Source organism: Onychostoma macrolepis, chromosome 06 (assembly GCF_012432095.1).
Source record: "Onychostoma macrolepis isolate SWU-2019 chromosome 06, ASM1243209v1, whole genome shotgun sequence".
NCBI classification, from domain to species: Eukaryota; Metazoa; Chordata; class Actinopteri; order Cypriniformes; family Cyprinidae; genus Onychostoma; species Onychostoma macrolepis.
In genome coordinates, this window is record NC_081160.1 from 25103205 (window position 1) to 25120556 (window position 17352).

At 36.6% G+C, this 17352-nt stretch overlaps 1 protein-coding gene across 2 annotated transcripts; it reads right to left on the minus strand.

Moving 5' to 3' along the window:
• Positions 1–117: 117 nt before the first annotated feature.
• Positions 118–11790, minus strand: lrrn1 (leucine rich repeat neuronal 1). Of its 2 annotated transcripts, none has more exons than XM_058777865.1 (2): positions 11154–11790; positions 118–3272 (listed from the first exon to the last, which is right to left on the minus strand). In XM_058777865.1, exon 2 carries the CDS (start codon positions 3035–3037, stop codon positions 884–886), a length of 2154 nt encoding a protein of 717 aa, XP_058633848.1. In that variant the 5' UTR covers positions 3038–3272; positions 11154–11790; the 3' UTR covers positions 118–883. The 2 variants fall into 2 exon arrangements, with proteins under 2 accessions (XP_058633848.1, XP_058633849.1); XM_058777866.1 differs by lacking the exon at positions 11154–11790 and adding an exon at positions 9393–10485.
• Between the last annotated feature and the right edge of the window lie 5562 nt (positions 11791–17352).

A 17352-nucleotide genomic window follows, 5' to 3' on the forward strand; every position in this document is an offset into this window, starting at 1 on the left:
AGTCACTCGTTTACTTAAAAAGAAGGGGGAATAGGGGGAGATAGAATAGGAATGAAAGATAGAACAGGAAATTAGAATAATGACACTCGACTTGAAAATCATTGTATAAAAAATATCTGAACAAAATTGTATTTTATTTTTGTTTCCGCTGTAATATGCAACATATTTTGCATGTGTAAATTACAACAAAATTAAGTGATTAACAGATTCTACCCAATTAAAAAAAAAGAAGAATCTGAGTAATTTAAAAAAGCATTTTTCTACTAACTAATTATTTAACATTCACATTTCTATTGCTGGTTTACAATTCTTTAGTCTGCAAAGTTAACTTCTAAATCAAAAATTACTTTTGAGAAAATCCAAAATGTTCAAATTATAGTTGATACAACATTACAGAACAATTGCTAACGTTTTTCAATAGACAGTGTATCAAGTCTAAACTCACCTTGTCAGCTTACACTGGAGTCCAAAGACAAATTTGTTAATATATTTCAGTGCACAACAGTTAAACTGTCTTACGAAAGAGAGAAAGAAACAATGCATTCTCTATGAATACTGCCAAAGACATATCAATATCAGATCAGATATAGTGCTACAGCATCAATCGACCCAAAGTCAATCCTTGACAATATCTATGCTGTGCTATCAAAATATAATGAACAAAAAGAAAAAGCACAGCTACTAACATGTCTCGGAAGCTAAACAAAGCTGCCATATTGAAAGTCAAAGAAGAGGAAAAGGCAATACACTCTACGAAAAAGTCAGTCTGAATAGTTGCTTGCAGTAAAGCAAAGCAGAAAAAAGGAAATCCATGTCTTTTTTACGCACAAATAAGCAAAGATGTGTCTTTGTGCTCTAAAGAAGAAAAAATGTCTGGTAAGCTTCACCACATGTAATAACTTCTTGTTGTGTCCACCTGCGTCGGCTTAGTGTCTGAAGAACCGTCCTTGTCCTTTTCGCTGTCTGCCTCCCATAAGTTAATGAGGGGAGGATAGAGTTCGTTTAGGGGGATGGAGGAGGTTTTCTGCATGTACTTCTTTAAGGAGTGATGGTAGTTCTTCCTCTTCCATCTCTTTGCAATGTATAACGTGATTGAGCCCAGGCTGATGATGGCCAGTATTGTGCCCATGACTGCCGCCAGAGCCGTACTGGTGCCTTGCTCAGAGATCTCCACCGCAAACGTAGCGTGCTTGGTCGTGACGTTGACGCATGATTTCTGGGTCTGCTGGTGGATATTGGAGACCGAGAGACAGACCTCATACTCAGTGGCCGGCTGAAGATGCGTGAGGTTGTACTCGTGAACATCTACAGGAACTTTAGCCGTATAAGTGATGTGAGGGTTGTCGATTTTCATGGTGGCTGAAGACCACTTCAGATTGGACGTCATGACATTGGAATTCACTTTCCAGGATACTAAAATTGAGTGGGACTCTGTGTGTTTCACGTAGATCTTCATGAGCTGGGTGCTATCCAGAAGAGTCCCGTTGACTCGAATGGCGGTCACTCGAGTGTCCGCTCCTTCTGTATTCTGAGCCACACAGGTGTAGTGGCCAGAGTCGTCCACCTGAATGTGGGATATGCGCAGAGTTCCTGCACTGTTGAGTTGGTATTTATCGGATATGGTATCCATCATGACTTTGTTACCAGATGGGGTCACCCAGTATATTTCCGGTTCAGGTTCAGCCATAGCACGACAGTCAAGGTCTACAGTCATCCCGATGTCTAGATTGAGGTGATTGGGGAATGTGTCATGAGAGATCATTGGCAGACACTGGGCTGAAGATTCACGAGAAAGTACGTCTCTCACACGCTGACCTCTAACCTCAAGTGGCATGGCGCAGAACATGGAAAGAGGCTCCATAAATCGAATGGTTGTCTTGTTCGAGCTCATCCATTGAATTACACAGTCGCAGCGCAGCGGGTTGCTGTGGATACTGATCTCCCTCAGGTTGGGCAGGGACTCCGCCGTTGCTTGGTAGAGAGAGTTTAAAGCATTGTTATTGAGCATTAGACTCTCTAGTGATGGCAAGTCACGGAATGCTAAACGGCTCACGTAGGAAAACTTGGGGTTGTTGGTGGCTTCGAGTTTAGTCAACTCTGGGAGGTTATCCAGGGCAAAGCGATCAATGGACACAAGTTCTCCCATGTTGTTAATACCAAGTTCTTTCAGCCTTAGCATGTTCTTGAAGTCGCCCTCTTGAATTTTATGTATTGGATTCTTGTTCAAATCCAGAAATTTCAGGTTTGGAAGCTTCTGCAGAGCAGTTTGTGGCACCCGGACTAGTTTATTATCATAGAAGGAGAGACTCTCCAGGTTGTCTAGTCCAACAAACGCATTGCCTGGGATATCAGTGAGATCCATTCCTGCCAGGACCAGGCTTCTTAAGTTGGTAAGAGGTTTGAAGTTCAAATCCAGGATGCCGACCACAGGATTTTCCCCAATCATCAGGATCTCCAGGTTGGGGGTTGATTCAAACCAACGACTGTCAATGGCCTTGAGCCTGTTGGAGTTCAGGTGGAGTCTCAGAAGGTTACGCAATCCGGCGAAGGCATTGGGTGCAATGGAGCTGATCTGATTGTGATTAATGTACAGCTCCTGTAGATTGGTAAGGTCTTGCAAGCTGAAGTCAGGCATCTCGACTATTTGGTTTTCCTCCAAGTGAAGCGTTGTGAGTTGCGACATGTTGGTCAGGCCGATATCCCGGATGTTACTGAAGTTGTTCTGGGACAGGTCGAGTTCTGTGAGATTCAGTAACTGTTCCAGTTCCTCACTAGTTCTGGCAATGTAGTTACTTTGCAGAAGCAACACCTGCGTGTCAGCGGACAGGTTCCCAGGGATGCGTGTAAGGTGAAGGTCATTGCAATCAACAGTAGTTGCTTCTCTGTAGGTGGACTGGGGTGTGAACCAAGGCCGGATCTCGCACACACAAAGCTGCGGACATTCTGTACTCTGAACTGAAGAGAGGCCAAGTAAAGCCAGAAGCAGGAAGAAACAAATCTGGCCCTGCACAACAAAAAAGAAAGTCCCACTTGCCATTCTGACTGTAAGTGTTTATTCTCTCAGATCTGAGCTGGAATTCCTATAGCGCCAAAAAGATGGTGAGGTGAGATTCTCATTCAATAGAAGTGTTGCAGAATAGCCCTTTTATCCCTCTGAAAGCTTGAACAGTGGAGTCAAAGAGCTTCCGAAAGATTTAAAAGAGTGTAGTTCCCGTGGGCTAATATAGGTTTGAAACTTCCTCACAGCATGAATCTTGGACTGGAGAGTTGGCCTAGAAAAAAAAACAAACAGAGAAAAGCCTGTTACAATAATCAATGGAAAAATTCCTTTACATGAAAAATTATGTTCTAACAAACATGTAACAGATATGAGTTGAAAGCAGAAAAATGGATTCAAACAACAGAAACAATGTTTCTACACATGGATAAAGCAAAAATTGCACTGAAAAAAGAAAATTCTTAAGTATTTTCCAGGTAAAATGCATGTCCAAAAACAAGATAAATGTACTTGCATTGACACATTTTTTTCCCACATTTTTTTCATTATGAAAAAACATATTTTACTTGTTTACCACTATAAACGTTAAACTATAAACGAGTTTTAAGCATATATATCTAGATTAACCACATAAAAAAATGACTAAATGAGCTAAGCATTATATAGAAGAAATATAAAACTTCACAGAAGTAGGCGAATATTTTTGTTCCAAATACCATAAACCTGTGTACAAATATAAAGATAATGTGAAAACCAGAGACACAGGCTTTTGTTTACTGCAATCTGACATGCATGAATGAAGAGGTGGATCAAAGATGAAAGAAATGGTGACCAAGGAAAGGAAGGAAATATTATTCCTCAGGTGATCAAACAAATGCTATTGTAAACAAGACTGAACATTAGTGAGGTGCAGAAATGACTCTGTACATTTATTCATAGTCTTTCCTGTCAAGATATTACCATACCCTGATTCAAAATGGTTTTCCATCTTAAATAACTACAGTATTACCTCTCTTTGCAGCAATTATGTAAAACAAAATACATAAAAATAAGATATTGCGCAAATGTGAACCATGACAAATCAGTCACATCAAATCAGGTAAGCTTGACTTGATTCTGCATACTCAGTAGGAAATATGTGTTGTCCTAGATTACGGAGGATAATTTAACACTAGAAGGGCTTTTGAAGTTTGGAATGAAATACCCGAGCATATTAAGCATCCATCGCAAGCAAAAGGCACAAAAAGGTGGCATGTTATTGTGTCTTTGACAGAGCAGTGAACGGGGCATCTGCTATCCCATATGGTGCTAATGCTGACTCAATCACACAAACAGCAAGCCAAAGGGATTTAGTCCTTGCCAAATACCACCTACATTAAGAACAGATACTCCTCCACAAAAGTTGCTCAGCCTTGTTAATGTTTCTTAACGGCAAGATTCAAAACAACTGAACTACACTCCTCCTGAAAACATAATATTTAAAGACCCAAGATCTGAAAAAAATCTGAGATTACATATGCCAACTTCAGAAATATGTTCACTTCAGAGCCTCGGAGTCTCTGGTGAAGTTGAATCCACCAACAAATACAAGCTTGGACAGCTTGAACAATTTTATGTCTCATACTCCCAAGAAAATGAATGGAGGAAACATGGTACAGCTGGTGTAAATGAGTCCTTTAATGTGAGAGTGGAAATCAATAAGAGGCCTGATCTCCCCCCTGTGGCCAAAGGAGCATCAGGACAATTTAGAATGAGAGCTGACTGTAACTGCCAGTATCAGCAATTCTCATAAAAGAGTGCAGTACACAGATGGGACCCGGCCTGTGTTATCAGAGTTATCAGCACCATCCTTTAAGTATTTCGTAATGCGATACACGAATGACACCTCACACTGAAAATGGCACTAAACTAGTGAAGACGGAAGCCAAATCAATAAACTAATTGAAGGGGTGACTTTGGCAATTCACTATTTTAACATTTAACGTTTTCAGTCCATTTATCTTACAGGTTTGAACAAGAAAAATGACACAATGAAAATATACATCATCTAATTATCTAGGTTGTAATACAGTATGTCACACAATGACATGTGAAATATCTTAATAAGGTAATTAAGATGAAAGATTAAACTTATCTGTAAATTTTAAGAGAGGCAGATGAATGAATGAGATGAAAGAAAATAGAAGGACTAAACTAAAGTGTTCCATCATTTTCCAGGAATAGCAACTAATTAACTGATTTTTACCAGAGCATGATCCATGCTTTCCATGATACTCAATTTGTTTTATGTCTTAAAGGGATAGCTCACCTAAAATTAAAATTCTGTCATCATTTTAATCCACCTAACCTGTATGACTTTTTTTCTGTATTACAACAGAAGATTTATTCAATAATGATTTGTCTTTGAGACAAGGAAAGTCAACTGGGTCCAAAACAACACTGGATCCCACTGATTTTCATTATTGGGGTGGGTAAAGATGACAGAATTTTCACTCTTGTGTAAACTGTTTATAATATATGTGATATATATGTGTAATACAGTATATGTGATATATATATATATATATATATATATATATATATATGTGACCCTGGAGCACAAAACCAGTCATAAGTAGCAGAGGTATATTTGTAGCAATAGCCAACAATACTGGGTCAAAATGTTCGATTTTTCTTTTATGCCAAAAATCATTAGGATATTAAGTAAAGATCATGTTCCATAAATATATTTTGTGATAATTACCTACCATAAATATATAAAAACATAATTTTTGATTAGTAATATGCATTGCTAAGATTTTTTGCACGCTCAGATTCCATATTTTCAAATAGTCGTATGTCGACCAAATATTGTCCTATCCTAACAAACCATACATCGATGGAAAGCTTATTTAATTCAGCTTTCAGATGATGTATAAATCCCGATTTCAAAAAATTGATGATTATTACTGTTTTTTTGGTCCATATAAGCTGCAACTCACTATGGTTGTGGTATTTTCCATTGTTTAAAATCAGTAAAATTTAAAATCAAATGCACCCCATTTTCACATGAATTATATTTCATTTTTACCAATATTGAGGTCAATCTGAGATTCAGCACTTAATAGCAGTATTTACCAAAGTGGAGGCCAAAACCTTTCCAGTAAGTAGGATAAAGTAATCCAGAGATCACAATTTAATTTAAGACTGTATACTGGGGCTTAAAATTAAGCCACAATTCCAGCTCTGTTTTTCGATTAAGGCCTAGTTGTTTTTCTGTAGTTCAGAGACATTACTTCAGTTTTATTAATTCTTTTCGTGAGCATTCCATTGATCATTTGGAAACAAAGTTACTAAACAAAACTAATGTTGATGCAGAGTCTTTTAGGGTTCAAATAAGCCTAAAAATTAGTCAGAAGCTTTACATTTTTTCTTTAAAGTATATGGCCTCATAAATTAGGACATGTAAGTTATTTATAATATGATGGCTAAAATGAAAACCTCATTAGAAGGTACAAACAGAGAATTACTCTCTTTTCACTTTTCAATAGCGGTATTTTGGAAAAACGGCATAAGCTGCAATTATGAATGGAAGAAATATGATGTAACAAAACAAACATATTTCTCACAGTACCATTTGCCTAAGGACCACACAAATAGGACACCCTGATGATCCTCATAAATATTCCATCTTTATAAGCAAACAGGATCTGAATCCAAATTAAGGGTTATTTATGTCATTCCAACCTCATTAGGTGAACTTCTGCAACCAGCTTGCTTCCTGTTGCCCAGCCCGTCATCCTGAACTTCCGCTAGTCTTAGATAACAAATGACAGCTGTGAAATTCAATGGGAGCCTATTTGAAACACCTGCCATTTCAGATCACCGACAGATGCAGATCTGTTCTCTGCAGAGAGTGAAGACTTCTGTTTTGAAGACACATCTGAGCTATGGGTCACAGTACTGCTAGTGTCTGACAGGGTATTATTTCAAGTTTGAGGAAAATGTACACTTGAAGCCTGCAAGCTTATTTGAAGTGTACACTAAGAGCTAAACCGAGATTTGAGTGTGATCCTGAGTAGCTCTTTGTTTCGATGCCCTAAATATTAAGTGAACTTAAGTGATGACAAACATACAAGTCTGTCAATGAAACTTCCAAAATGGCTGTAAAAAATAAACTCTAAAGGTATTTAGGCAAAGAAGATGCACTAAAACTATCTCCTAAATAAGCAACTTGAGCACAGTAAAGTGCACTTTTTAAATCTCACAGAAAATCAATATTTTAACAACTACCAACAACACTAATGGGTTTATGCTCGTATAAAAAATAAGGGTATTTGGATTGGTACGCAAGCCCGAGCTAATGGCAAGGATCCACACAAACATCGGAACACATCATTTGTTGTTCGTGATTTGATTCAGTGATTCATCAAGCCACTTATGAATAGCAACAGAAAAAAACTGTTGTTGCTACAGATATGAACAGGGCTGATTGCGTTTCTCACAGCCTACAGGGCTTAAAATATCCTGAAAATACATTTCCAGGAAACCGTATTTGCTTTTCTAACCCTCTATATGCACACAGCTTTCTGCGAAGGCAGAGGAAACACTGGAAATACATTCCCAGCATACAATACTAAAGTCCAAATAAACAAGTGGAGAAACCCAAAAGGCCTGCTAAAATGCTTACAACGTCATCTCCAAAAATGACCATCTTGTCTCTAACTCTTTTCTCTGCTAATCTCCTCAAGGGGCTCACTTCCTAAAAACCTTTACAGAAAGTGAGTGAGAAATTAACGGTAATTAATTTTATTCTTGGATCAAAAAGGCTTTGCAAAGGGCCAAGAGAGCAGATCTTTTCACATCCAACATTCAAGACCGTCTACGCTTGCCAATTCTTAATCTGAGGGGTATTATTAATTGCATGGTGAATCATAGCTTTGCCCAGGGTTGAACTGTGGGGTAATGGCATGGGCGGTAGAGTGCTGTAGAGATGGGGACTATTGCGAATGGCATAAAAACATTGATTGCCGATCAAATGGAGTCCTCTGTGTCACTGCACAAAGATGAGTGCTGAGAAGTAAATGCACGGGAAGCCCCAAAGCTCCCATTTCAATTCTTTTCAGCACCGTGTGTTTCAAGCCATTTGCACTTATAAACATCACTGAGTGGATTACAAGAATTCGTAATATCTAAAACGCTCAAAATCTTCAAATAGCATTCAGAATCATTGCATGTGAACATCAAGTTTAATCTTTCATAAAAGACCATGCATGCTGTGAGATTTATCCTAATATATATTCAAAAAAGTTATTCATTTGTTACCCTTGGATGACAAAACCAGTCTTAAGTGTCAATTTTTCGAAATTGAGATTTATACATCATCTGAACGCTGAATAAATAAGCTTTCCGCTGATGTATGGTTTGTTAGGATCGGACAATATTTGGCCGAGATACAACTATTTGAAAATCTGGAATCTGAGGGTGCAAAAAAAATAAAATATTGAGAAAAAACGCCTTTAAAGTTGTCCAAATGAATCAAAATAATCAAAAATTAAGTTCTGATACATTTACTGTAAGAAATTTACAAAATATCTTCATGGAACATGATCTTTACTTAATATCCTAATGATTTTTGGCATAAAAGAAAAATTGATAATTTTGACCCATACAATGTATTTTTGGCTATTGCTACAAATATACCCCAGCGACTTAAGACTGGTTTTGTCGTCCAGGGTCACATTTGGTTAAAAATGCTGCATCCTTGAAACTGCAAGTTAGTTTCTTATAAGCTTAAAATGAATATCTGTATATTACAAATGCTGTTTAAACTAAATATCTAAATGCATAACTATTTTAAAAATGCATTATGTTCATTAAATTAATTAAATTTGGTGATTCATGAATTTAGAAAAAATAACTATTAAAATGCATGCATTTATGAGAGCAGTGAGAAGTCTTTTTTTCTCGTTCATCTACTGTCCAAACAGATCTTTTGCCACAGTGATTTCTTAACCAAATTACGGTTGCAGAATTAGTCAAACAGCTGCTTGGTCTATTCCACTCTTTATCTCTGTGACCAACACAAAAGACAGACTTATTCTTTTCACCACTATACCACTGGCCACTGTTACTTCCAATAAATTTCAAATTACATTAATTAACATTCCAAATGAACAGGCCTCTTACAGTTCCACTACAAGAGTTATATTATTGTAAAAAAAAAAAAAAAATCAATAAAAATAATGTTGACAGAACAGTTTTTATTACACTGACTGTAACTATATATGTTCATATTTCTTTTGCAAAATGTTATCGTTATATACCGGTATTATGAATGAACATTTCTATTAAACAATGTATAGGATAAGAGCCATACAATCCCTAAAATCCACTGGGAGAAAAAAAATGTTACCTTTTTCCAACGACCTTTTAAAGATGTAACCACCTGCAGGCTATTGTCTTCATCAACATACGCCCGACATTTTCTTTACGTTGTTGTTTCTCATGAGGACGCTTCTCTTCAAATGTAAGAAAACAACTTCTGCAACAGACGCAACAGCTGCAACAAGGGGTGGCGTCCCCAGGGACAATACAAACCCCCTCCTCAAACCTCATTATACATCCTTCCCTGACTAAAAGACGTCTTCCCGTGTTTATTGTCTTTCCTAGGGAAGTTGTGGCGTCTTACTTCGAATGAGTAAGCAACGAAACATCTGCTGGAGTGTCTGGACATTGAGATGCAAATCACATTTTTGCATCGCCAACCAGACCCCATGCGCGCGCCTGCGGTAAGCCAGCAATAACGGGATCTGATCAAAGTTTGGGATCAATTTCCGCCACAATTACAGTGTAAAATCACTCTTATGAGGCTAAATATAACAAACCAGTGGCTGTGAAGAATTTAAATAATGCAAACGGCATAATCAAGTAGAAATAGAAGTAAAACTGATACGCCAAACAAGACGCAACCAAATGCTTTACGCATGCTGTTTTATTGTTGCATGCATTCACGTTTGATATAAAGCTTTAAAAAGTCACCCGTTTACCATTCCCATCACATTCTGCTTACTCCTTATACACACACATACGGTGTAGCATAATCTTATACCAGGCTATTGTTCTGAGAAATACAACATAGATTGTGTGAACTCATAAACAAACCATAAATTATGAAAAATCACACACGTTTTGCCCTTGAACATCTCAAGCGCAACAGCCGATGCGTCCTTGCTATTAAATGCAGTAAATCACGCCATATGGCAGGCCATTTCAACATTATTCCTTAAAACTATTTTTTATAACAATACTACTTATTCTTATATTTTTAGAACTGCATTTCTTGTTCTAATTACTAGTAAGTTATCCAACGTTGACTAGTAGCCAATCACATCATTTATTCTCTACATACTAGTACTTATTCCTTTGCTACTAGTCAGCTATCCAAACAGTATTTTTTATTTACTTATTTAACCAGGAAGGTCCCTTTGAGATACAATATCTCTTCTACCAAGGACGAAGTTACAAAGAAACACATATCACCACAAAACGCAATTCAGTAAAAAGTAAATAATCCATTGTTGGTACCAGTTTGCAAAACTTTGTTACTTAATACTATATATGGACTCTTCCTAATATTCCTATTAGGAATTAATTAACTTTTGGGAAAGTTTATAGCTTATAATGAATAAGTAGCCTTCTTGTATTTAATAGTTGCTTGTGGAACTGAAAAAGATAACCGTACACTACTGAATTTATTCATAATAATTTAAAAAACTAAAACATGGTTTATTATAGAATTATTTATAAATAAGTATTATTTATAAACAAGTATCAATATGAAAAGAGACAGTAGTTAAAGGAATAAATGGTAAAACGGCTTGCCATACATCTAATCCATAGAAGAGAAGCCTAAAAAAGCAACATAGATACCATCTATTTTCAGTTTACAAGAAGGAAATACATTTTGGGGTGACTAACTTTAAAACCACAGCTTATTCTGACAGACAAAGGTTTTGCAAGTAGCTCCGGTTTTTTATTTATTTATTTATTTTTTAATTATTATTATTGCACTAAGAAACCCCGTTTAGTTGCCCGTGGTTCTGGTTTAACATGCACAGATGCTCGTGCATAAAGAGAACAATATATGGATGCTTCAAAATCTATCTGAGCCTACCTCTTTGCATTGCCAGTCTACACGTTCCGAATGGCATTGAAGTCCTCCCTCCGCGCTGACTGCTTCATGCACTTACAGTATCTAGATACAGTGTCTATGTCCTTGCGAAAGAGCACTGAAAGAAAATCCACAGATAACAAATACCATCTCGTCGCTCGTAAGTTCCGTATAATGAACTGCTTTACAGCGGCATCGTTTCGTTACATCCACTTAATGTGCAACCTTCGCCAAGCGCATGGTCAGGTTTTGCATGGATCCTTGCAACGGGAATCCGCTGACTGGCTCCCATCCGCCGTGTCTCCGTGTTACTGTGGAGCCCGTGCTGCGTCGCCAAGGAAAATATGATGACAGCACCTGGCGCTGTCCGGGCGAGTCAGCTGATTCCCGAGCAGGCGATTGGTTGCTAGCCGGTGGCTGTCACTCGATTCCCAAGCAGAGCACCATCTGTTCAGGGATTGTTGTGATACGAACAAAGGCGGGCACTGGGGGAGCGCGGTGGGGATAACGCGGGGCGTGGAAGCTGAAATGCTAAGGAGCTGATATATTCTCTTATGAGAACGTCTTCCACTGACTCCCTCCTCCTCTTTGACGTGGTGATGGAGGACTCTGCATGGTGTCCCACTCACCAAAGATTTACAATGAGACAATGTCCCTTTGTTCGGTGCCTCACTTTGAGGAAAGTTCTTGCTAATCCATCCATCCTTGTGCATTGTCTAGAGATTTTCAGACAAAATTTCCTGTTTTAAAACAAAGAACACATTTCTTAATGGCTTATAAATTGAAAAATGTGAATACAAATTCATTTGTGTGTTTATGGAGAATAGGTGTTATGAAACTTTTTGCTCTACATTATATGCCAAAAATTCATAAATAAATAAATAATAATAAAAAATAAATAAATCCCAGGAGACATGTGGTGGATGAAAACATATTTCAGAGCTAATTTATTTGTTAATTAGTCTGCTCAAATAAAGCACACACTTGATAAGAGGGGAAAAACTCACGCAGTAAGGGTGATTCATTTCCAATTCACTTTTAAAAGGTTGTAGAAATAAATTACTTTTTTTGTAAACTGATCAGATTTGGAAATTGGTGATCTCTGGACTAACACATGCAAAAATACAAAAAAAGTGACACTTTACAGTTAGGTTTATTTTTAACATTAGTTAACAAGATTTTACAAAGTATTTTAAAAAGACTTCTAAAGCACTTATTTAGCACATTTACTAATACATTTTTAAAATCAAAATATTAATTCTGTTAGTATTATTTAATGGAACTGAGCTAATTAACAGTTACATTTTTATGTCCTAATGTTAACAAAGAATAATAAATACAACCAAATGTATTGCTCACACTGTAAAAAAACGGCAGCTGTAGTTGTAGAACATTTTAGGTTTTACGGTTTTAACTTAAATTTACAGTCAAATACCGTAATTTCATCAACTGATATAATGTTAATATATCAACCTATTGAAGTACTGAAATATGTTTTGTACCTTTGAAATACACCGATAACCACCAAATGCAGGTGGTGATGAGAATATAAGGTGCACAGTGTCATTCACACAAACATTAAACATCATCATGGTGAGACTCATTAAACTGAAATTTGCAATAAACATTAATTTAACAACATTAGATGTAACAAACGACCCTAATAAACATAACTGATAAGAAAAAACTAAGAAGAAACATAGTTATTTAAAAGAAAAAACATCAAATTCAAACAAAATTTGAAATGCAATGCAGGGAATTCTGGGAATGTCAATTTACAGTTTTTCCCTGTAAATTTTAGATTCATTTTCACTTCCAAAAACTGTATTTCACCGTAAATTGTCTGAAATGTCTATTACAGTTTTTCACCATATATATTAGGGGAACTTACCGTTAACCATTTAACAGGTTTTTACTGTAGCATTTTCACAGTTTTTAACCGTTAAAATTACGGTTATTTTTTACAGTGCATTGTTAGTTATTGTTAGTTAATGCATTAACTAATTGGACATTATTGTATATAGCGTTACCAAAAATGTTATGGCCTGATTTAAAGGCACATGTGACTAAACATCTTCTGATCTCTACTGTATTTAGATACCACAATTACCCAGAGAGTCATTGAGTTTAAACCGCTGGATGAATGCGTAGGCGCCTTCTCTGAGTCACCTTCACATATAAGTGGAGAACTGGAGGCAAGCGGAGAATGCAGCTCCAGCACTGCCTCCCCCATGGTATTCTTTATCCCCATTGAGAGATACGGACAGATGGAGTGCTGTCAGTGTTTGTGTGTGCGTGGGTGGGTGCAGATAATACAGGGAAACTTTTTGAGGTCACTGTTGCCCTGAAGGCCTTAGCTGGCAGGTATAGAAACACTATAGGGGCACTGGCTAGATTTGCATTGTGATAAGATGGTGAAGATCAAACACGTGCACCCACACAACTAAACCCGTTATCTTACAGCATTCTAGAAAAAAAAAAAAAATCATAAACAGCAAAACAACACCTTTTATGTGGGAACATCGAAGTCAAAAATATTATCTCATATGACTGAATGAGCGTGACTATTAGGTTACACCAACAAACATTTCAAGAACCAGTTCAGGTAGAAATAGCTGCAGACTAAGACCTTAAATAAAAGTAAATTAGACACCACTGACATTTAACAGCCTTGCTTCAGTTGCATAAAAATTCGGATCACACGCATTGATTGAAGATATTGATTTATTCCATCAAGATGAACAGTAAACAATCAGATATGTCTGTTTTAGAGGATTCCCTCAGCATGCTAACCATGCTTAACCGGTTCAGTCAGTTCATGCATGAATATCTACATATATAAAGTGATCAAATCAGACTCAGCAACAACACAAAATATTCAAAAAAGGAATCTGAAATACTGAATTCCATTATGAAAAGTGCTATCTATTGAATGATTTATATAGTTTTTTCCTTCTGCTAAATATATATATTTTTTTCATTCTAATATGGAAAAAGGATAATTATAATGCAACACAGATGCTAACAATAATGTAATAAATATTTTCTACTCTTTGGATAAAATCAAGAAACTCTGAATCAGTACTGCTGGCATTAGAATGGCCACCATCTCATTCAGACTGACACAGAGGTTAACAGAAGTTAAACCAGAGCCTGGGGTTAGTCTAGCTATCTGCCACAGCGAGATTTAAAATCATGTATTTGTTGTGAGAGGGTTCACAGAAGCACTGAGTCAGGCGGGACCTGTGGATATGGGATGCAGAGGTCAGTCTGTCAATAAGGCCACATTAGAGTCTCGGTGTTCTGTAGAGGTGAGAGAAGAGGACATAATCCTGTTCAGCAAACTGCTCTTTAGACCGCACATGCATTCAGTGCCACTGAAACTGTTACAGGAAAATCACAAATCAACTTTTCTGTTTAGATTTTAGTCTTTTACCCTTGTCCCAGACCCAGACTTTTAATCCATGAAAATATTATATTATACAAATTATATATTATTATAGAAACCATGTTTGAAATAAAGAGTAAGATAAACCATATTGTGTAAAACTTGTTTTACATTTTCTTTAAACATACACTTTTTTCACAAATTTGGATTGTCCCTGTTCTATCAAAACCAGCAGTTTTGGCACCAATTTTTGTTATTTTTTATTTTTATTTTATTTATTTATTTATATTTTTTTCATAAACTTGGTGATGGTGAGATGAAATATGAAATCATGACAGTGAGTCAAACGCATAATGTCATCAAACTAATTACATTTTGAGATGTGGTGGATTTGTTTCAGAATTATTTTTTTTTTAAGTTAAAATATGATTGAAAATCTTTAAACAACAATAATAAATTACAATGAAAAAATATATTAGTAACTAATAAAAAAAATTAAATTAATTAACAAAAAAACACTACAGAAAATTTAAATAAGTTTTGGATTTTTAAATGTTCACGAGGCCACAAGCCCCCATATGCCGCTTAACATGCAGCTTTACAGAATGAGGTTGTAAACTATGTTCTTAATATTTCCCCAGAAAACAACTGAGAAGCTGCTGCAGTGCAGGTTTGTTCAAGTTTATTGCTGAAGTGTTCACGTACCTCTAGATGGGAGTGAGTAAAGGAAATAATGGGTTTAGTGTGAATCTGTGTAAATATGTGAGCTCATTTTGTGCATCCCTGATCAAATGATCAGCTTTTAAATTCTCACACGGTCACCTAAACACAAACCTACACAACCACACACATACGCACAAGATACATGATCCAAAGCAGACAGGCCCCCATTGCCCTGTGTTTCACTATTTTACAGTATCAACATTATAGCTCAAGCACACACATTTATACACACAAGTACTTAAATAGCTTATTATATATGCACTCTTCTGTAGACAAGGACAATTTTCTCCATGGCATTCTCATCTCTCCAGCCCACTCCAAGAAAGAACTCCTCCATAATGCATTGCTTCTCCTCACAAAACCTCTCAGTTTCTACATTCAGAGAATCATCACGCTCTCTAGTCTCCAAACCCAGACTCCATGCATGGCCTAACATGAATTAAGAGCTCAAGCACAACACATTCAGATGAACCTGGGCAGACAACTAACTATTAGAGAGCAGAGAATTAAGACTAATTTGAATAAAGCTTAGATTTAAATAAAAAGAATGATGGCCTTATTTCATTTGCTTTTAGTTCTATCAATAACTTTAACCTAGGGATAACGCTCATGGGGAATGTGTTTGCTCAAGAACCAGTGAAGGAACAGATTAAACCCCAAAGCATGAGAGCACCAGCTGTATTGCTGTTTCTCATGGGTGGGAGGTGAAAAAAAATAATGGTGGTCTCTCCTCTACAAGGTTATGGTGACTGATTGTAGTAGTTTTTTTTTTTTTCTTTGAGTGAAAAGAAACTATGATTGATTTATTGTTTAATAACCTAAAAATATATTTATGCCCAAATTACATTTAAAAATATGCTAAACAGTTGAGGCTGTCAAAATCAGAGAGAAAAAGTCACATTATGGTACTTGTAATTAAGACAAAAGTGACAGAATGTACCATGGTATTCTCTGAAGAAGCTTTGTAAATATCATGGTATACGGTAAGAAAATAATACAGTAATCATTCACTACTATGTATACATCAAATTGGTAAACCATGGTATTGTGTCTGATGAATCTCTCAAGAGATGGATGACAGTGCCTTCATACGTGCCCCTCCTCCAAAAAAACAAAGACAAAGAGAGAGACTTGATGGCAAAACCTCTTGTCTTGGGGTCACAATGGTGACCATGTTTTGGGTCAGGGTTATGACCTCTTGCACAGAGAATGGATAAGAAGAAGAGAAAGGGTGGGGGATTCTTTCAGGGCAAGACATTCTCTCACATAGAGCAGAGAGGCTCATGCCTGCACAGCAACGGTTGCCAGGCAGATTGGATGCCTTGATAGTTCCTCTCTCGATGGCAGAATCTAATCCCCTATAGCAAAGCATGTTCACATGTCAACTCAGTCTTGCTCTCCCTCAATCTCCGCTTTATATGAACTGCACAACCAGACTGAAATTTCCCCCTATTACAAACAGAATTATACTTCCTACTTTCTTCAAGATTGAGGTTCATATTCATGAAAGTACCAAACGAATTAGTAGCCTACAACTGGTGCAATGCAGAGCCACAAATCACATGCACACAATTATTGCTATTGTTCATCCACTCAGGAAAATGCAGTGACAAAAAACTTGAAGCCTGATGAACACAAGCAGAAATGTTTTGCATTTGTAGATTTAGTAGAATAAAAAGTAATTGAATGAATTGGCAAAGAACAGTGTTAATAGTCTTGTTTTTCAAAAGCAAAATGTTTAATATATTGAACAACCTAATACACTTTTAATCAAGGTTTTTTTTGTTGTTGTTGTAGCAATTACATTTTGTTTTAATGTGCTTTAATGGATGCAAAAAGCTTAAATTTTGGAGAGACACTCCCATATACTCACCCATTTAATAATTAAAGCCAAACTATGCAATATTTAATTGTCCAACATCCATCAACTAAAATCTCCTCCTCTCTCAAAGGAGGTTGTGTCTTCGCCACATCACGTCAAAGAGGCAATTCACTTGGTCCACATGTAGTTTAAATATTAAGCAGCTCTGCCTGGTAACCAAATATATGCAAACATAAATGTAACAAATGAATGAGTCATTTAATATAAAT

Excerpts from the sequence above, each read along its gene's own strand:
- lrrn1 (XM_058777865.1), bottom strand. The coding sequence starts at position 3,037 with ATGGCAAGTGGGACTTTCTTTTTTGTTGTGCAGGGCCAGATTTGTTTC.